General features: G+C 42.5%; 1 protein-coding gene across 6 annotated transcripts in view; it reads right to left on the bottom strand.

The window, feature by feature from the left end:
• The window catches only part of LOC119648666 (acid sphingomyelinase-like phosphodiesterase 3b), a 594,559-nt gene that overhangs the window by 486,227 nt on the left and 86,742 nt on the right, over positions 1-21,590 (bottom strand). For 3 of the 6 annotated variants that reach the window (XM_038050452.1, XM_038050451.1, XM_038050453.1), the window contains exon 2: positions 18,078-19,821. In XM_038050452.1, the coding sequence (XP_037906380.1) occupies positions 18,078-18,204 (127 nt within the window). In that variant the 5' untranslated portion in view covers positions 18,205-19,821. The remainder of the gene's footprint in view (positions 1-18,077; positions 19,822-21,590) is intronic. The other 3 variants (XM_038050448.1, XM_038050449.1, XM_038050450.1) reach the window with 3 other exon arrangements.

Raw genomic sequence — 21,590 nt, 5'->3', positions numbered from 1 at the left:
TCTTCTGTACCTCTATGTGCCACTCTTGCGAATTATGGCAGGGAAGAATAATTGAAAGACGTGAAACTAATCACAAACAGATTTCGTAGCGAGTTTCTGCTGATGGAGGTTCGTAAGGAAGCCAGCAAGAGCGAGAAGAAACTTTCCCAATTTTAATTGTATGTTTCCGAACTTCCCGGTCCTTCTTCCCATGTCGCCATAATGTAATTCTTGTTGTTTTCACGACAGAATTATTCTGCAAGCTTTCACATATTTCCCAGCTCATAAAATGATATATTAGATGTGGCGAAGTGACAGAGTGCTGTGGGATCTGAACGTGCGGTAAATTATTCGGGGCGATGATATTCCCTGTTCTGGGTTTTTAATGAGAATAGTAATCGTACTTAATATTCCCCCTACATACATATATGTATGCATATTTGCCGACATCTTTGTTGCTTGGAAGAAGAGAGTGTTGTTCTTTGGGGAGTTTATCTATCGAAACCTTTAGTTCGTTACTCCTTGCATGCACCCCTAATAGTCTTAATAATTAGTGCGAAAAGGCGGTGTGCTACTAAGCTCTAAATTAGTTAGCGTGTCTCCTGCTTGTTGAAATTATCTTGGATAATATCTTAATCTTTCCAATAAATTTACAGAATTTTGGCCCACATGCAATCTAGATACATTACCAGCACGGCTAGCACTGGGTATATTTACTTATGATATGACGGAATTTTGGGAACTAATTTTCTACAATTTAAAATGGGAAGGAGTTTGGGTAAGTATGGGGAAATTGAAAAGCAAAAAAAGTTTTCTCCGATTTTCATCAAACTAAATTTAGTAATGAACAAATCAGCGACACATGTGAGTATCTTCTCTTTCTTCTCTTAGAAGTAAATAGATGGATAATGTAGGTTCTGTATGGAAATCTAGTTCAAATCAGGAACAACCTGAAAAGGTTTATTAAAATAACTCATCTTGTCATGTATTCAATAAAGAAAGGTGATGAAACTTTCTTATGTGTGGAAGATACTACGAAGATACTCGCGGGAAACATTTTTAAGAAAATGATAACATTTTCAGTGGTTTTTACAAAAGTTATAAATTGGAAGGAAAACTGTTCCGTCATTGGCTAAAGCTTCTTCTACTTCGAGAAATAAATAACCCGCCAGTAGATTTTTAACAAGTCGAGAAACCCGGGACCTCAGCGCTTCAGGTATGAAAGGTTTTGTTTGTTTCTTGTGTGAGTATATTTGAGGGCAGATCTGTCCCATTTGCATGTAGTCCGTTTGTTTTTGTTTTGTTTTTAAAATCATTTTTATTTTTAAGAAAGGTAACAATAGTATATAGATTGGAAAAATGAACAATAAAAAACAATCTTTTAAAATAACAAAAATAACTTAAATCTAATGGCCACTGTGGGCTCTCAAAATTTTTGAATAACGATTTACAGACAGAGAAGAGAAACAGTAAGAAATGAAAATCTAATTTTACAATAAATTGTCGGGAAATGGTCAAAAACCCGACAGAATTCACTTGGCCTTAGTGGCAAATAAAGAAATATAAAAGTAATAATAAATATTTGATCGCTTCAAAAAATACTTTTAACTTAAATTATTGTTCTTAAAACTATCATAATTATATATTTTATATTATACATTTTTTCTTTTTTTACAATAACATCCATACAAAAAAAAAACAAAGAATAATAACGTATGTATTTATAAGTTACAACTGGAGACAAAATCAGCACCCGTTCAATATGTACATATTTACAAAGCCCCACCAAGAAACAAATGGCGGAACTGAGCACAGCCACCGCTAACCGGCATCCCGCAGCCACCAGTACCAAGATTTCTCTTTTTCATCCCGCTTAATGTCAATTGCTCTCGCTCTGGAGTATCTCCAGTCGAATCCCGGAGCCCCCACTGTCAAATTCGGGGGGTATTCTATCCTTTTGTGCCTGGCCCGTCTATGCATATGATACATAACCGGATCACCGGCAGAATCAAGAATTAGACCATTCCTGTCAAGATACACGAACGCTTCGGGAGGAATGAAGCCTGTCGTGAGAGTTTTCTCGAAATACCCATCATTTGGGTAGAACGGCTGCGAAACCCAAGGGTTCTCACCATGCGAAGCAGATCGCACTATATGATTCCGAATCAATCTGACGATAACTGTGTCGATTCTTGGCACAGCAGCAGCTGCATACATCACTTCATTAGTTATATAGTGCTCATTTGTTTGACGAAGCAGTTCTATTAAGCCCCGTGCATTTCCTTTCAAAGATCCTTATTTTCTCCATTTGGCTAGCACTCAAATTAAACCAGATAGCACACCCGTAGGTGAGCACCGGTCTAACCAAAGTAAGATAGCAAATAATCTTAACCTTCCGGCTAAGATGTGGAGCATAAAAGAGTCTTCGAAGAGACATGAATGCCTTGCGAGCGCTTTCGAGCGCGACTTTAACGTGCTCGTTAAATTGGAGACGCTCGTCAAGGCGCACACCCAGGTATCTAACGCACTTCTTATGAGGAATGCGCTCAGAACTATCCTCGTTCGCGACAATGTGGAAATCTCTCCAATTCCTTTTCAAGTTCCTACTGGCATACGCCAAGGAATTCCGAAACAGAATCGTTTCACACTTTTGCGCATTGATTTTCATCCGCCAACTGTTCGTGAAGAACTTAATATCATTGAACATCTTCTGAAGTTCAACTTGCACCTCAGTTACCTTCTTGTGCGCCGTGTAGGCTATCAGATCGTCAGCAAAGGCAACCAACGACCTTTTAGGAGATTTATTAAAATCGAAAGAATTGAGCAATTCGCCGGCAAATACCGCAAAAAATGTAGGCGCAGTCACTGTCCCTTGCTGTAATCCATTCAGAACATGAAATTCTTTGCTAGTAGTGAGATTTCCGTCCGTAATGACAAAGCACTTGCCATACAGCATACTACACATCATCGCTACGAGGTGACTGGGAAACTCATTCTTCAGGAGCCTGAAAATCAGTCCATCCAACCAGACGGTATCAAAGGCTTTCTCCATGTCTATAAGGCAGGCGCCTACGCACTCACCATTGTTAATCCACCAGCAAATATCAGACGTTACCTTCGTTATTGCATGTATTGTCGAATGTCCAGATCGAAATCCGAATTGCGCGGCAATAATTCCTTCTTCTTTATATGCCCGTTCAAGGCTTTCAATACCAAAACCTCAAACACCTTGCTGATGTTAGGCAGCAAACTGATTGGGCGGTAGCTTTGAGGGCTGGATGAATCCTTCCCTCTCTTTAAAATCGGGAATACTCGGGCTTTCTTCCATTGTCCTGGAAAGAAGGAATTGTTCAATAAATTATTGAACAAAATGCAATAATTACGAATGGCAATGTCTGGTAAATACCTGAGGACCACGTTGGGAATGCCATCCATACCGGATGATCTCTTATTGTTTACTCTTCTGAATATGGAAGTTAACTCAACACAAGAGACAAATTAATCAAGCAGATTATCACTCGGTATGAGATCAGCCTGCAACGCAGAGCTAAATTGGAGAACTGTGGTGCCGTTCAGGCTATATTTGAAATTGTGGACATCTCGTTCTACAATTTCCGAAAGTCGCGTTGGCTCTAAGTCCGTTCTGAGCCGATGCACCGATTCAAAGTGCTCCCCTATAAGTTCGAGTTTTAGAGCATCATCCATCACGATGTAATTGCCTTGCGCATCAGCAGTTACACTATTCTTGTCTATGTATACCTAAGTCAATAAGGTGTTGTATCTCGCTGCCACCGACTTTAATTCTCGGCACAGTTATTCGTGACTTCTTCCGGAATAACGTATTTATCTTAGTAAACATGGAATCTGGATCGTTTGGTGAAATACCCTATAACTTCTCCCGCCACTGGGAGTTCACTTCATTTACGTAATGTTGACGGATAAGATCCCGCGTGATCTTTAGAAGTGATTTGAACTCAACCAATATGGGATGATGATAGTCCCCATATCTCCGATAGATTTTGTTGACAATTTGTTTGTTTAAAGTTCAGCCTGTGGACACCACTGTCCATCGGCAGAAGGCGAACTCTTCGTCCATCAAACAGAACTTCAATAAAAATAGCGTTATGATCGCTATCGTAAGGAAGAGTCTGTAGTTTCCGTTGAGGATTCCTAAAATTAAAGTTCAAGCGCGCGTCAGGAATGCACAAATCCAGATAGGAATTTGCCCTGGGCCAGGTTGGACTCTCTGACCCATATAATTCGCATTTATACTCTATTTGGTATTGCTCTATCCAAGATTTGAGGAATACCCCTCTGGGATTGTTTGTGGCGTTTAGCCACGGGGTATGCTTAGCATTCAAGTCGCCAGCTATAATATATAATAGTAATTATGCAGCCTATTCAGTTCCAGTATCGTAAACAGAGAATGGAATTCCTCCCTGAACTTGGCTCGGTTGTTTCCCACTGCATAGACTGACAGAATGTATAAATTCCCTCCTCTAGGCAGTGAAAAAAGAATACATGAGACTTCGATACACTCAAAGGTTTCAAATTCAGGCCTATTAATATGCCTGAAACGATAATGGCGACCCACAAGTATTCCGGTACCACCTCCCCCATCACAATTTCGTCTATCGTTCCTCACGAATTCAAAATCCTTGAATGTTATCGAATGCCTCGGATTGAGGTGGGTTTCTGAAATCAAGACTACTCGTATGTCAGGCTGTTGTCTGGCAGCGAAATCAAGGAGCTCCGCTCTTCGATGGATTCCTACGATGGAATTCACATTAATCGCGATGATCCGGAGACCATCCAGTGGTACCGCTGTGACTGCAGACCTAGCAGCGGGCATGCTGTTTGTGTAAATATTCTGTTATGCTATTTATTTTTGTATTGTGTACGTGTAACGTATGCTGCATGTTTTCACACATGGTTAGTATTTTATTGAGGATACTGTTCATCCCGCCACTTGCATCTTGTTGGGGCTTCTTAGCTCCCCCTTGTCGAACTACTTCTGCAAATGGGATCCCCGAGACGATTGGTGCCGAAGGGACGGTACCGTCCAACGCCGCTGACACCTTCGTTCTTTGGGCCGATTTCGGTGCTTGCTGCCTTGTGACCTTAACATTGCGGTATGCAGGACATCCACGGTACGAAGCCGGATGCCCTCCGCTTCCGCAGTTAACACAGAAAGTTTTTTCCTTGCCATCTGCTTCAGTCAGCGAACATTCAGCTGCGGTATGGTCTTTCCCGCACTTTACACATCGTAAGGTCATTTGACAGTTCACTGCCGAGTGACCATAGCGCTGGCATCTTCGACACTGGACTATTTCGCCCCTTAGCAGGCGCTCAAAACGAATGGCCTGGTAATTAAGCGACCTGATGCCGATCAGATCGCTTCCCCGGCTCTCCGGGCTTATTTGCACGAGGAAGTGCGGCAGGATTCGTTTTTCCAAAACGGACCTCCTCGTACTAAAGCGTGACACTGAGAGGAACTTAACCTCAGTTCTCGTCTCCCGGAGCATTTTGAGCACCTCATCGGGCTCTTCCTCCGCATCCAAGCCTTTCAGAAGGAAGGTTTGCACCTTCTCTTCCTTTGGAGTGTAGGTGAAGTGAGGAGCCTTCACTCGCTCGAGGACCTCCCGTGCTTTTTTGTAATCTGCAATTTTATTGCATTTGACTTGGGCTCTCTCGGCCCCCGTCTTTTTAATAACAAAATTTGAGAGCCCCGCGCTCCTATTAAGTAGAGTGGCTAAATCTCTACCACCTAATTTATAAACTTTAATGGGGGGCACCCTTTCCCCCTTTTCTTTATTTCGGGTGCTAATTGTATCCCCAGTCGGACCATTTTTTAAATTTTCACTCGTACTTGCATTATTTTTTAAATTTTCACTCGTACTTGCATTATTTTTAACATTATTTAACATTTTTTCTTGAGTTTTGTTTTTTTTCTTTAATTTTTTGGAAACATAGACCAAAAACTCACCCAATTTTCCATCTTCACTATTGCAACTTGCCTGGTTAGCATCCTCTTCTGGGACATTTCCATGGTCACAGTTGTCGCTGACTCTCGTATCGTCTGCTTTACTGCTCTCTATGTCCTCCATACGGACAGATTCGCTGTCGAGAACTTGTTCGCCGTCAAGGCAGCCCGGTTCCTCCATGACTGCAAAAGTAGTCGAAGATAGCTTAACCTTTTTTCTGGCTACCTTTGGAGACGGCGGGCCCGCCTCCCCAGCCATTAGCTGCTCTGTAAGTTTCCCATTTTTTTTATCAATGTTGTCATTTGCTTTTTCAAATCTTCGAGTGTCTTCGCCAGCTCGCCATTTCTTCTTTAAAGATTGGCTATCCTCACTTTGGCTATTTTCAAGTTGGATCCTCCTCGTTGCGGACTCCACGACCGATCCGAGTGCCCCTAGGCCTTATGGTGGGGGCCCGGTCTGATCCGCCACCCGCCGGCGGCTCGCCGCTCATTCCCGCCAAGCCAAAAAAACGAATTTTTTCTCAAAACTTTTTAAGGAAAAGTAACTTAGATAATAACTCAAAAGTAAATTAGTTTCAATTAAGTTTTAAATTATATATTATTAATTAAGTAATATAAATATCTTTTTATATTCTTGATAAAAGTTAATTTAATTTCAATTTTAAATTATTTTTATTAATAATATCAATTTGTAGACACGTCCGTACTTTACAAATGTCAGCCTACTACTCGCATGTAGTCCGTAATGTATATGTATATGCCTACTCACTTTAGTGTAACACTGATATTTATTAGCTTGGGTTGCAGTAAATTTACACAGTAAGGGCAATTTTGAGCTACTGTAACTTTGTTAGTAATTTCCAAAAAAATATAATAGCACACTATTATTACCCTAATTTAATTCAATATGGAGAGCTTCATGATTTTTTGCAGATTTTTCGGTTGGGTAGTTTCTAAGAATGGGTCCGTTAAAGAAATCATCACTTTCGACCTCCCCGCACTGCCCGCCTTTCTAAGGAATGTCAAAACTAAGATTGGCAAATTACTAAACGATACCTTTCATTTGATACCCAACATATATATTCGGTGAACAAAAATTTTACATCCCCCCATTTGCATGCAGGTAGAAAGATGTAACTCAGTGTATGCCTGGGCGTTTATACTTTCCACCTTTTCACCAAATTTCGTGTCAATCGGCATAACCGTCTCTGAGAAAAGTGCGCATGACGGACAGGTAGACATGGAACCAATTTTGTTTTGCAAAAAAACCTTAAAGATTGATGGGTTCAAAATAAATACAAAGGTGGTTACTTTTGTGTATATGAAAAAATGTTTGGTCCTCAGCTTTCTGGTGTGGGCGTAGATAGAATACAAGAGCTAATTAGATATTAGTTTGATAAAGAATTTACGCTAGTTCAGTAAGGCTGTCCCATGTTTTGTAAATGTTGAATTTTCATTAATTCGTCGAAACTTCTCGTATTCACAGATGAACTGGAGTCAAAGGTATGGCCCAGAAAAAGACAATCCAAACCGTCTTCAGAGTCGTGTCTCTTGCAAATACAGCAAAAAGATATGCCTACCGTGGTGGTATAAATCCCAGGAAGTTGACCAAAGTCTAACGTCTTCCACATCTGGTACAGGCTTAAATACTGACAACGACTACTTAAATAGGTACATGTCCTTCATCAAGACTACCAGGAAGCGGCCCTGGCTGGGCTATTGTCAAAACATTGAAAGCATCAGCGAGCCTACGAGACTCAGTAAGATAAGTAAGTGCTGTCTTTTCAGTACCAGAGGTACAAAATTTAGTACATTTTCAAGCTCATCAGAACCTTAGAAATTTTTCTCATTTTTCGTACTTATTTAATTAATTTTCAGTACTTTCCATCAGAACCCCCCACCAGCCGTCACTTCGAAATAGGCTAAAATTTCCGTAAAATCGCCAAAGCAAAGTAGAAACTTTGGTGAATGCAGTCCACTACATCATACAAAGTACAAAATAACCCACTAAATGGAAAGCCCCACTGCTAAGTCGAAAATTACGCGACGTCATCCGCAATTTACAGAAAAGTCCGTTCAAATGGTCCACGACATTGGAAGAGAATGCCGCGACATTTATGGGCGGACAGGTTCAGCTGAGCAGAGTATTGTGAGTAGCGAAGCCGATCAGAACGTTCATCTCCACAAATAACGGAGAAAACAACCTACCTTTCCGAAAGGGTATGAAATTGAAATTTCAGATCCTTTTTTATTCCGGTGTGGGGTCTGGCAGGAGTAAATAAGTAAAATCAAATTGTGAAGGGGGTTTAAAAGAAAACTAGTAACATATATGCAATCGTTAAGAATGGTGGCTGGAATCAGTTAACTTAGACCTTCAAAGTGACCCAAAATAGCTCAGTAATTAGAACGCTAGGCTCAAACCTTGGCAGTGGGATTTATATCGTAACTGGATGGGGTGTGCAATGCTGACCACATTGCCTAGGTATTATAGAAAAGTACCATTTAATACATTTATGTCACATCTTTCGATACCATTATTTTTCCACATCCGACAACACCAACTAATGAAGCTGATACTATTCATCACCAAGACGTCTGATCTTGGATCCTAAATTAAATTGTTAGCTGAAGGAGGCATATATAGCACATTTCTACTGATAATAATTTTTGAGTTACTCGCCTGAGCAACGACTGCGGAATCTGGGCGTGGCTGCGCTCAATATGAAGCGAGGAAAGACATCCCTCCGATGATGAGGTCGACCACGTAATCTAAGTCGAGGCGAGGATACACAAGCTGCCCTGGAAGATTCGAAAATACGGGGGCACAAGTGGTGGTGAGAAAAATCTTCGTATGTTGCGGTGCGATGCTCAAAATCTGCTTTGAAACAGGGGGTCTCGATAGGGGAGCGCTATCAACTAGCGAGGAATAAGTCACTTCGGAGTTGACTGGGCCAGTCAATGGGTGATTGAAGTATGTAACAGGGAGTGATGTCGTTCTTCCGAAATGCGAGAGGTCTTCCTGATCCATTAGGCGCTTACCATATGCCCACCCAAACAGGTGAAATACAATCGCGACGAGAGTGTCAACCGATTGCCTTTTGGAACCACAATTAACGAACTTTGGACAGGAAGCGATATGGTCCTCTTCCTCACAATTGGGTCACTTTACAGGAGCTCGAAGGGCATTGTGCGCGAGAAGGCGCACCCCAAAGTTGCGCTTCAAAATAATGTCCATCCATGGTCAGTTTCGGTCGCTCAATGAACTCCAATGGCTCGATCCGAGTCTTCAAAAACTTGTTCTGCGCCTGATATGTTGGAGGCGTCGTGATTGTGCTACGTGATGTTTTGCCAATCTCGACTTGTGCGCGCATACAACCGTTGCACTGTCATGTGGACAAGGAGAGAGAGAGTTTCGAATACTTCGTTTGTACTGTGGCGAAGACGGCGCAGCGCGATCGCCGACTCTTGCGCTGCGCTGGCGATCGAGTAAAGACCCGAAACAACAGCATCGGTGAGGGTATGTTGATTGTTGTAGTGCTCAACGAGCCAAACCTTATAGTTTTCGGTGGTGAACGGTATTTTTTTTATAGACGTGGCGACGTCACCACGAACGCCGATGCGAAGGTAGTGAAACCGTTCCACGGCGGAAAGCTCAGAGCCCGTAATCAACGACTTGAAAAGGTCCCAGAATAAATGCCAGTCTGCGTACTTTCCCGTCGGTAGCTTCATAGGCGGGACTCTGCAAGGATGTGGGCACGATGTACCGAAGAGTCGAGAGCACTTGTCACAGCCACTTCACCAGCAATTTGAAGCTCGGATTTAAGCGCGCAAACAGCATCAATGAATTTACCGAGCTTGTCGAGGTAGATCGCCTCGGCGGCATCAAAGCAATCATCGGGAATGCATTTCATCTTTGGCGACTCCGGGGTTTACAACGCCAGGGTGTTACGATGCCGCTGTTGAATTGCTGGTTATTGTGTGGCAAGATGTGAGCGGCGAGCCTCGATGGCTCCGATGGTCCGTACGCCATTTTGTGTGAAACAAAACCTTACTAGAATCGATTCATTGTCTGTCTGTGTGTTTGTCTATCTGTCACTCCCGATTTTTTCGGAAACTGGTAAATCAGTTGGTACGAAATTTGGGAGGCTGTGTGATCTATGAATCCCTTCATATACCATGGATGGCATTATTTCGCACAGGGTTTAAGAAGGAGCTCCCCATACATGCGAAAATGGGGTGTAAAGTTTCTTTTTCACCGAATACTGTCATCTGAGGCATCAAATAGAAGTAAGCGATTAGCATTTTTCGAAGCAGATCCTATTTTTTATACTAGGCGAAACAAAGGGAAGCAGGGGTTTAAAATGTAGGCCCCGAAAAATGTAGCAGGCCGCATTTTCTCATCATCTTTATCCAACCGAAAAATCTGGAAAAATTCACAAAGATGCATTTACATGTAATCTAGGCCTGAAAATACATCCCAAGCCGATATTTGCTCAAATAAAGTTGATAAAAGCGCCTTATCACATGTTCATCGTAGAAGTACAAAATTTTGTTAATTTTATAAGTAAAAGTTTGAGAAAAAAAAAGAAACTTGGGTATTTTACGTGAATTTACCGCATTCAAAAATGCGTATGATATTATCGTCAACTAAAGTGAACTCATATGAACGGCGGAGTTAGAGTTTGGAAATAGAGATACCAAGGAATATTTTGAATTTTTAGGTATGTACGAATGGGAAAACGTGGCTATAAGATGAACACAAAAGCTTTCTCATCGAAGTATCCACCTATTTCGACTGCGACGAGTGTGACGTGTGAGTGCTTCCCCAGCAATGTGGTTTCGAGTAAAACGCGTTAAACCTTTTGACAATAGATTTTTACTGATGAGATATTTCAGAGTTCTTTCTCGTTTACTGTGTCGAATTCCTATTTCCGGACAGTTATATTTTTACATGATACAGGTAGACCTGAGTTGCCTCAAGGACCAAATGGGGCAACTGGTGCCGGCTAATTGGTTGTTTTCATATCCACTGGGCACACCTTATCCTTTGCGCTTATTTCGAATTTCAATCTAAAACTTTGGCAGTGCATTTCCGATTTGCAATACTTTAGAAATATGTAGAGTAGCGACTCTTCAACCCATCACGCTGTACCACTACTTTAATAATGTTTTTTAATTATTCTATGTGAAAGGGATATGTTATATAGAAAAATTAATCAGCAAATCTTCCCGCATCAGGCGCTATCCTCTAAATATATCATAAATAATTAAAAATTTAATTCAATCCATGCCTTAAATAGCAGAAACAACTATCACAGCCCCACTCCTCGAAAATCTCTCTTTGTTAAACTGACGAACTTTCATTGACATTTCTTGTATCAAAACAATAGAAAGTATCTTTCCCCAAAGCCTCAATGATGTTAAAATAACTTTTCACAAGCCCCAGAATGAACGTTGATTGCATATTAAACAAATAGCGTCAAAAATCTGCCGGAGCGACGAAACATACCGTATCGAAACGAGCAGCGATGAGAAGACCCTTTTCGACCCGTGCACCCCCTCCCCTTTGATAATCACATTAAATACGCTGAAGCGTGCATGGCTGTCAGATTTTAAGTCAGGAATTCTGGATATTGTCAACGGACTGCCTACACGTACGCCGAGCTTGATTTGAGCGGCACGCTCAAAATCTTTCTCTGGATCCTCGGAGGTAGGAATAGGCAGGAGAATTGTTCAGATGAGGCACTATTCTAAGCAATCCCTCGGTGGTGCAGTCGGTATCCCGCTGACGGATGTCTAGGATGGAATATACCCGCGCTGCTTAGCAGACTTCAGATGAGGTTGCCTATAACAAAACCCGATAGTAGCCTATGCTGCCAGACTCGGTATGTTTTAAAATTCGCATTGTCGGAGCTGCGAAAAGGAGGGAAAAGCCCTCAGATACTTCCTTTGTGATTGGCCAGCTCTAGATAGGGCCACGCTACGGACACTAGATAAACCATTATTTGAGGACATTAAAGAGATCTCTAGCTGCAGGTTTGGAGAACTGCTTTCCATCCTAAATGCAACGGGTTGGCTCTGGAGATCTGAGCAGGCTGGATTTTGCTCGACACGCCCTTCCCACAGTATTCATGTTATTAAGAATTTGTGGCATGAGAACGGTGCAGGACTACCCTTATTCAGGCTACTCGGAGTGGCCACTGACACCTACCTTCCTGCCCTTCAAACTGTTAAAAATACGTAGAATGCATATGTCACAGCGAATGACGAAGCTCCATCAAGGACATAGTTTACCTTGATTTGCTACTTGAAAGCGTGGTGGTCCAGTGCTTGGGTACGTGACGATCTACATTTTCAGCATTATCCGTCCGTTTGGAGCTTAATATGATAAAACTCTTTACTGAATCAGCATTCAAATAACTCAGCAGCGCTGATTTTCAATTTTCCTGAAAGCCACAAACTGCAAAGTAAAGGGTGTATGCAGTTTCGTATATGGGCAGATATCTAATTTATCACGGAATGCCAATTATGTTCGGTGGGCACTGAAATCAATATTTTATGAGTATGAGTATTTCTATTGGATTAATACAGACAGTCCCAGTTTTAAATTATATACATATGCTATGTTTGAATTTAGGCCGCGCCCTTTACTTTTATGTATGGCATCACAAAAGTCGGGTTACGCCCCTCCTTTCTCCTTCTTTTCTAGTATTCATCCCATTCGGCGGCAATTTCGACTGATATAGGTTGGATTTGTAATTTTTCCCTCTGATTTGGGAAATTATTTCATAGTGCAGTTCACTGTTGGCTAAGAGCTTCAATTCAAGATTAATAGGAGACCGTGTTGCATATGGCATTCATTCCGCTTCCGGAGAAATTGCGCTGGGCAAACATCATCTGCATGAAACAGTGTGTGGGACGCTCGGTGTTGGATGTCTCGTGAGACAGTGTTCATGACAAGAACAAGAAGGAGTAACGAGAGGGTACGCTTTGATGAACACCCACATAAATACCAAGCGATTCGGACATACCTGCAACATTTACAACTTTATTTTTCGGATCCCCGTAGAGCAACTTACCCTTCCCAAAAAGTTCCTCTGGCACAAGGTCACGACGTATTGCAGATGAACTTTTGCGGTACTTCGGTTTTTGATAAACCTCACCTGGTTCACGGTAATTTGAACGGTGTCCTAAAACCCCATTGTAATTTTGACATTAGAGGCTAAATTTCCTTGTCCATATGGTTTTTGTTCAATCAGATGGTACTCTACTGTTGAGTCAGATGTGTCCAAGCTCATCGCCTTCCACAAGACCAATCAAAGATGAACCCACCGCATATTTTCAAGATGCGCGACAGCGTGAAGTGCACCAGGAACAAGAAAGGGATTCATTCAAAAGTGAAGCAGCGTATAAAAGGAGTAATCCTGTCAGCGCTTATGGGGAGCAGAGTCCCGATCCGGAAAAAATACCCTTTATCCAGATTGGGGCAAAAATAGTTTCGCTGTCCGAGTTCATCAAGGACAAGCACAACGTGCACCAAGCCATAAAGAATATGGTGAGGGCCATTAGAGTCCTCTATAATAGATCGCAGATGGAGGAAAAGAATACTAAGGATACGCCGGACCCCGCTACTCCAACAGTGTCACAAGCGACCCAAGTGACACCTAACCGTATTATCATCGAAACACGGCGAAATAAACGAGTACGTAAAAAAGAGGGGGATCCTTTAAATAATCAGCAAGCGCCTAAGAGAAAAAAAGGCGGACAGGAAACTCTGAAAACCTGCACTAATAGCTCTGAAGGAGGACAGCGTACAATGAATGTAAGAAAGTCGATCAGTGTTGCAAAGCCCAAGACAAACGGAAACGATGAATGGACTAAGGTTACGAGCGAAAAAGCGAAAGGAAAAGCAAAACTGTGAACCGGTCCAGATGCGATTGTTATCTCCAGTAAGGGCAATCTATCCTACGCGGAGATACTCAGAAAGGTCAAAGTAGATCCCGACCTAAAAGATCTGAGCGGAAATGTGAAACGAATCCGAAGAACCCAGAAAGGGAATCTCATGTTCGAGCTGAAAAGATCCAGCATGGCAAAACTGATGGCTTTCGCACTCAGGTGAAAAACTCACATGAGGTCTACATACAACGTAAGGATCTCGATAAAGTGACATCGAAAGGAGAAATTTGTACTGCTCTGAAGGAGCAATTCAAGTTGGAATAACTGGCTGAGGAGTCTGTTGTGAATTTACCAAAAGCCTATGGCGGTACTCAAACAGTCACAATACGAGTACCAGCGGAGGCAGCGCAGAAGTTGGTGGCGGCCGGAAGTGTTTGGATTGGATGGGTTGTCTGCCGTTTAAGAGAACAGACTTCACTAAAGAGTTGCATCAAATGCCTCATGTTTGGGCACTTTGCGAAGGTATGCACCAGCAGCATTGATCGATCTGATCGATGCAGAAGATGTGGGGAGAAGGGCCATATTGCAAAGGAGTGTAACAGGGACCTCAAATGCTTATTCTGCGAGGTGAAAGAGGGACAGGGTAACCGGCATATTGCCGGAAGTAGTAAATGTCTGGAATTTAGGCAGGCGCTCATTGCAATGAGAAAATGAGGTTTATTCAAATAAACCTCAATCATTGGCGGGTCGCTCAGGATTTATTTGAGCAGACCACGTTCGAATCTAAGATGGAAATCGCCATCATAAGTGAGTCGTACAAAAACCGTCAACCACCAAGTCTGACACTGTCTGAACTCGAGGAAATGTTTGATAATCTTGTTCTCGACGCAACGGGACGAAATCCGAAGGTGATTGCTGGTGATTTCAACGCTTGGGTCCTTGAGTGGGGTAGCAGAGAATCAACGAAGGTGCTGTGAACACCTTTCAGAAAGGGGGGTCAGGTTCGGTTGTAGAGTTGACCTTTGTCAGCCCTGCGTTGCCGCGTGGTATGTCCTAGTGCGTCAGCGAACGCTACACCCACAGCGATCACCAGGCGATTTTCTTTGAGACATGTATCCAGCCAACGGGCAAAGACCCATCATGCTCGAAACCGAAAAAGATTTCAGGCTGGTCTCCAAAAACTTTGGATGAACAGACTTTCAAAGAGGTTAGATTAACCTGCTAAAGCAGGCCCCTCTACGGAAAGAGCCGTCCATGTGGTCCAATGCATCGCCGAAACATGTGACGCGTCCATGCCTAGGAGGTGCTCATTCGCCAGTAGAAGACCAAACTACTGGTGGAATGGAGAACTGGCTGGTCTTCGATCAGCCTGCCACCGAGCCAGAAAAGCGGCTCAGAGGGCGGTAGGTAGAGTCGATCAGGGGCAAAAAGAGCGCACCTATAAGGCAGTCCACAAAACTCTCTAGCTCGCCATCCAGCGAAGCAAAAGGAAATGCTTTAAGGAGCTCTGCTCAGGAGCGAACGTAAACCCGGGCGGGGGGGGGGGGGGTGCCTACAGAATCGTGACAGGACGATTCAGAGGCCGTTCATCTCCGCAGATCACATGTCCCACCCTCTTACTGAAAATCATCCAGGGGTTATTCCTCCAGCAAGAAGAGAGCACCGATATATTTCAACCATCCCTGAATGTGACGGCAATTCCGCCAGTGACCAGAGATGGAAAATGTTAGAGCGGGTAATCTATAATAGATTACTCTCAGTTGTTGAGAGCCAATGCAGCCTTTCAGATCGGCAGTATGGCTTCCGTAAAGCCAGATCAACCGTTGATGCCATCAAATTGGTTACTGGCTTGGCCGAAGATGCAATTCACGGAAAGAGTAGTACCAGCAAATATTGCGTGGTAATAACTCTGGATGTGAATTGGAATTGCCAATTGGAATCTAATACGGAATTGGAATCTAATATTGGAATCTCTGGCGAAGGTTCCCGCCTCTCTCGCTGCTATCGTCGATAGTTATTTAACTGAAAGGAGGCTCTGGTATGACACCGATGCAGGGCTCCATATTGGACCCACTACTGCGGAACATCATGTACAACGATGTACTTAGTCTTCCCCTTCCGAGCGAAGCCACAGTTGTGGGTTATGCTGGCGACACAGCGCTGGTTGTTGTGGCAAAGCATCTCGAGATGATGAGATATACTAAAGTGAGGCAATCGGCGCTGTTAAAATTTGGCTAGAGAGCTCTGGTCTGACACTGGCGGAGGAAAAATAGAAGCGGTCCCACATCAGTAAGCGCCGGAAGAGAAATTACTGGGAGGTAGTGATAGACAGGAAGCTCAGCTACAAGCAACATGTGCAGTATGTTTGTGACAAATCATCAAGTGCAAGTATGGTTCTGGCAAAGGTAATGCCGAACGTCGGAGGGCCACGGCATACCTCTAGGTTGCTTATAGCCAGGCTGGTGACCTCGATCGTGCTCTATGCAACCCCAGTTTGGAGGGGAACGTTGCGGATATCAGGGAATGCTACCAAACTGAGTTCGGTCTACAGGAGGACAGCCCTGAGGGTATTCTCTGCCTTCATTACTGTTTCAGATGGTGCAGCATTCGTCATCTCTGGAATGACGCGGATTGACATCTTGCAGATGAGATGGCGAACATAAACAATGCGAAGCCAATCTCTTGCTCATCGCGGAAGAAAAAGAGGGAGAGATCCATAAATAGATGGCAAGAGCGGTGGGAACGCTAAGGAAAGGGTCGTTGGACTCACAGGCTCATTGCTGCCAAAAAGTATTGGTTGGAGAGACTACACGGTGAGATTAATTATAATCTCACGCAGTATCTCACGGGACATGGAGGATATCGCCAATCCAAATTGCGATGGAGTCCCAGAGGACCCAGAGCATGTTCTCTTCCACTGTCCGAGATTTGTGGAAGAAAGGAGGTGTCTAGATGAGGCTCTAAGATAGGTGTGGGTACCAGAAAATCTGGTGCCGAAAATGCTAGCACAACAAGATAATTGGGCTGCGATCAACTCCATGATCGCACTATCCAAACCAAACTGCGAAAGGTAGAGGAGAGGAGAAAAGTGCGGTCAGGTGCTCCGCGTAGAGATGAAAGACGGCTAAGTTAGAGTGAGCTGACTCTACTCCATGATGAAATACCTTACGCTGGTTCCACGGAGCAGGGAGGGAGTCGGGGGTGGTTTTATTGGGTAAAAATTCCATACGCTGGTCTGTCCAGACCAGTGTCTTTTGAAGGTTTCCACCTCCTCACAAAAAAAGGAAGACAAACAGACATTGAATCGATTTTAATAAGGTTTTGTTTTGCAAACAAAACCTTAAAAATTATATTAATATACCATTATTAACTTTATTTGAATCGGTATTGGTATGGAGTTTATTTTGGAGCCTAGGCACCATATAGTGAAAGCCTCTTGATTTTTTTCAGATTTTTCGGGTGGGTAGATTCTGAGAATAAGTCCGTTAAAAAAGTGATCGCTTTCAACCCATCGCACAGCCCACAGATGTCAATACTAAGACCAGTTTCAGAAAGTACCAGCCGAGTCCTTTCATTTGATATCCCACATGACTATATTGGTGAAAAAAATAATTACAACCGCTTTTTGCATACATGCAAAAGTCAATGTCTAATTATGTAACTCACTGTAGGCGTGAGCGTTCACAGGTCCCACCTTTCCACCAAATTTTGCTGTGAATCGCTACAACCTGCTTCGAGAAAAATGTGTATGACGGACAGACAGACAGTCAGTAAACCGATTTTAATAAGGTTCTGTTTTACATAAAACCTTAAAATGCAGTTGATTAAAATTAGCAGCTCCTTTAATTAGGGAAGACACCATTGCAAATACATTATGTATTAACATAAGGAACTATTTCTTAAACTGAAGGCATTTGAAAGTTGGATTAATCGCAAAAGTTCTGGCATCAATATCGTAAGGGCCGTAATTAGTGGAACGTTAGAAAACAGTCCGCAATCTCAAATTATCAAATTTTATTGTTCAATGCATTCTTAACTAAATAATCCTTTCGAAGAATATTAGTTAAACATTGGCTGCGTCTCCTTCCCATACTCAACTTTAACAAAAGTTTGAGTCTGAGCTGCAGCACATTCGACTGAAACGAAATTACATCCAAAGCATATAAGTTGATGAAAAGTGATACACCAACAGCATTAAAACACCTGAGTGATTACTTACCTATTTTCGCTTGTACTGGTCCGATGAGTGAGAGGACGAAAACGCTTGCATAAAATATACAAAGTGATGTCGCTGGAGTAGGGCCGGGGTTCCGCGGCTCTCTCAGCCAAGTCCTTTCTAAGCTCATTTCGGGAAATCCTGCCTGCAAGCAGGACTAGCACTACGATGGGGATGGAGGCAGCGATAAAAACAACGTATCCGATGTGTGTACGTGTCCCGAGTACGCAAAGTATCTAAGCAAATGTCTTCAACTTTACGCCGAAGCCCGGTCGTTTTGGAATGCAAACACGTTCCAGTGATTGTTGTTATCCTGGCGAAGGTTTAAGATTTGGGGGTGTTAGTTCTCCCAGTAGTACCCGTTGGCGTCTCTTTAACATATTTTGCGAGTCGTAGATCTTAAAACTTCAGTGTCTCCGCTTTTGGAGCCTGACAAATCTTATCGCCTTTCTCGAAAGTTTTTAGGAGTCAGGATCCAGCTACAAGAAGGCAACGAGAAGGATTCAAATGAAATATTTGGTATTTTTGTATATCGACCAAATGGCAAGCATGTGTTTTTGTGTGTGGGCCAAGGACTGGAGGTCTAATTTATTCAACGACCGACAAAGTAAAAGCTAAGGTTAAATGCTCCGGCGGGTAAGTGAAGGGCATAAGAAATGATAATCACTTATGGAAGGCAATGATTTTCATGACTCGCATAAAAACTCCTGAGAAGATTTGCATGTGTGTGGATCCGAGTTACCGCTTGTGTGTTTAGAAAGATGGCATGTGCATATATTTATATGTTGGGATAACACGTTGGCAAGAAAGTAAATATGTTCAAATTTATCTGAAATTTGCCAAAACATTTTTCGAAAAAAATTGACGCCTGTGTGGACCCTTTAATGTAATGTAATTTAGGCCAAAATTGAAATTCAAATGTGTGGCGTGAAATTGAACTCGAACTCTTTATTTGAACATGAAAGGGGAGGACTTTCATTAATTTCTATTATGCCATTGCCACTGTTATCCAATGTGTAGGGTTTTCTGTTATATGTTGGGAGTAATTAAAAGAAGTATTGTGCATATCGGTAACCCCTTGAAAGCACCTTCTAAACAATTTCTCCAAGTCCTTTGTACCTGACATGTCTTACTCGATGTCCTCATTAGAAGTGACCGGGCATTGGATTAGCGACCTTGGGATGAAAAGCTTTCTCTAAATGGTTGTCGTGTGGTTGGAAGGAGAAAAATAATATGAGGCCGAAGACGAATTTGCATGCACTTGACTTTGCATATATTCACATCATTATGAAACTGTTTCCTGAGAAACTTTTCCACATTTTTATTATTTTCACTCAGAATACTTGAAGCACTCAATTCGAGAAGTCACTTCCACACACGCCGCACAGTTTCGACCGAGCACACGCACGAACGCACAAATAACGCACAAACAATTCCGAAACTTTGATAATCCTTTGCCAGTTGTTCTTTTGGTTACATGCTTGCCCGTGCTTCCTCTTTAGCATAAACTCGAAATGGCCTCCGGCTTTTTAGAAGAATGGCGTAGTAAAAAGCCAAAGTTGCTCTTGCTCCATATTTCATTAAATATTCTCCGAGACGAAAGGAAATCAAGCGGTTTTGATGCTGCCCCTATTGTTTTTGCAGCCTTACTTCGTTGCTTTACTGTTGATGGTATTCAGGATGTCGTCCTGTGACATTCCTGCGGCTTTTTGTCTATTCATGAGGATTCAGCAAATGGGGAGTGAACCTGTGAATAGCCCAAGAATAAAAATGAAACAGTATTTTATTAAAGACATCAAAAGTTTCAAAGGTGAGTACATGTTTTTAGAAAATTGATTAATTCTGTCAGGAAGCCGGTAAGAATTTAAAAGAAAGGGGGAAGATTTCATACATTTCTAATTAAAGTATACTCGTGTGATTGTAACTTCATTGGACTTCGCTATCTGTGTGGATTTGATTGGTATGAGATTTTTCCGTATGTAACTTACTGCGTAGTTAGCTCTTTACACTCAGTGCTTTTTATAGATATATATGTATATAGTTATATAAATATATAATATATATATATATATATAATATATAAAGCCAACGCAACCTCTTCTCGTCTAATCGGACCGAGGGGCGGCCAACCCTAGGGTGAGCTGAAGTCAACATCCAAAAGCCCGAATCTGCATTGCTTCATTCCCGTTATCGCAAACATGTCGTCCAAATCTTATAAATTTTAAATGAAAGGGGGGGGGGCAGGATTTGGAAGACCCTACTCCAAACTGTCACCGGACAGGAGTCTTCAGACTATAGCACAAGTTGGAGGATGGCCGCTTTTTGTATCTTCATGTATAGTTTGCCACTCATATCGTTCAGCAGAAGGCAGTAATTTTGGATTTTTTCTTGCTGTTTTTAACGGTGTTGCGGCCCAACCGGGTGGCCACATCGATTATGAAGCACGTTCATTCTTCCGTGAGCAATTTTCATTAATACAGTGGTCGGTGACAACAGAATGATCCCACAATAGCTTAACCAGATCAGTTTCCAAGATCCTCTGTGGAGCATATTTATAACGAGGATGGTAATTTGCCACTAAGTTGTACCTCAAAGCAAGGTTTTGATGGAGAATATTGCAGACGAAGTCATGACGACTGGTTTTATCGGTACTGTTCAACATATTGCACGAAAATGTTATGTGCTGCATGGTTTTCTCTTCACAGTTGCATAAACTACAACTGGAATTTGCGATTGAGGAGTCATGAAGAATGTACGGTTTATAACTTTTTGTTGGGAGCAAAGCATCATCTATCATCAACGGCGCAACAACCGGTATCCGGTCTAGGCCTGCCTTAACAAGGAACTCCAAATATCCCGGTTTTGCGCCGAAGTCCACCAATTCAATATCCCTAAAAGCTGTCTGGCGTCCTCACCTACGCCATCGCTCCATCTCAGACAAGGTCTGCCTTGTCTTCTTTATCTACCATAGATGTTGCCCTTATAGACATTCCGGGCTAGATCATCTCCACCAATACGAATTAAGTGACCCGCCAACCGCAATCTATTGAGCCGGATTTTATTCACAACGTGACCGTCATGGTATCGCTCATAGATTTCATCGTTATGTAAGCTACGGAATCGTCCATCCTCATGTAGGGGATCAACAATTCTCCCGGGAATTCTTCTCTCGAATGCGACCAAGAGTTCGCAATTTTTCTTGCTAAGAACCCAGGTTTCCGAGGAATACATAGTCTTGGACGGTAAGAGCTTTGAGAGAAGTTTCGAGCGGAACAGTTTTTGTAAGCTGAAATAGGTTCTGTTGGCAGCCAAAAACCGTGTGCCAATTCTATCGTCATAGCTGTTATCGGTTGTGATTTTCGGCACTACATAGGAGAAATTATCAACGGTCTCAAAGTTGCAGTCTCCTATTTTTATTTTTCCCGTTCGACCAGTGTGGTTTGTTGTTGTCGGTTGGTTGGTTTTTGGTGCTGACGTTGCCACCATATATTTTGTCTTCCGTTCATTGGTGTGAAG

This window comes from Hermetia illucens, chromosome 2 (genome assembly GCF_905115235.1).
Source record: "Hermetia illucens chromosome 2, iHerIll2.2.curated.20191125, whole genome shotgun sequence".
Lineage (NCBI taxonomy): Eukaryota > Metazoa > Arthropoda > Insecta > Diptera > Stratiomyidae > Hermetia > Hermetia illucens.
Note: the sequence above shows the minus strand (reverse complement) of the source record. Positions and strands in the feature narration are given on the sequence as shown.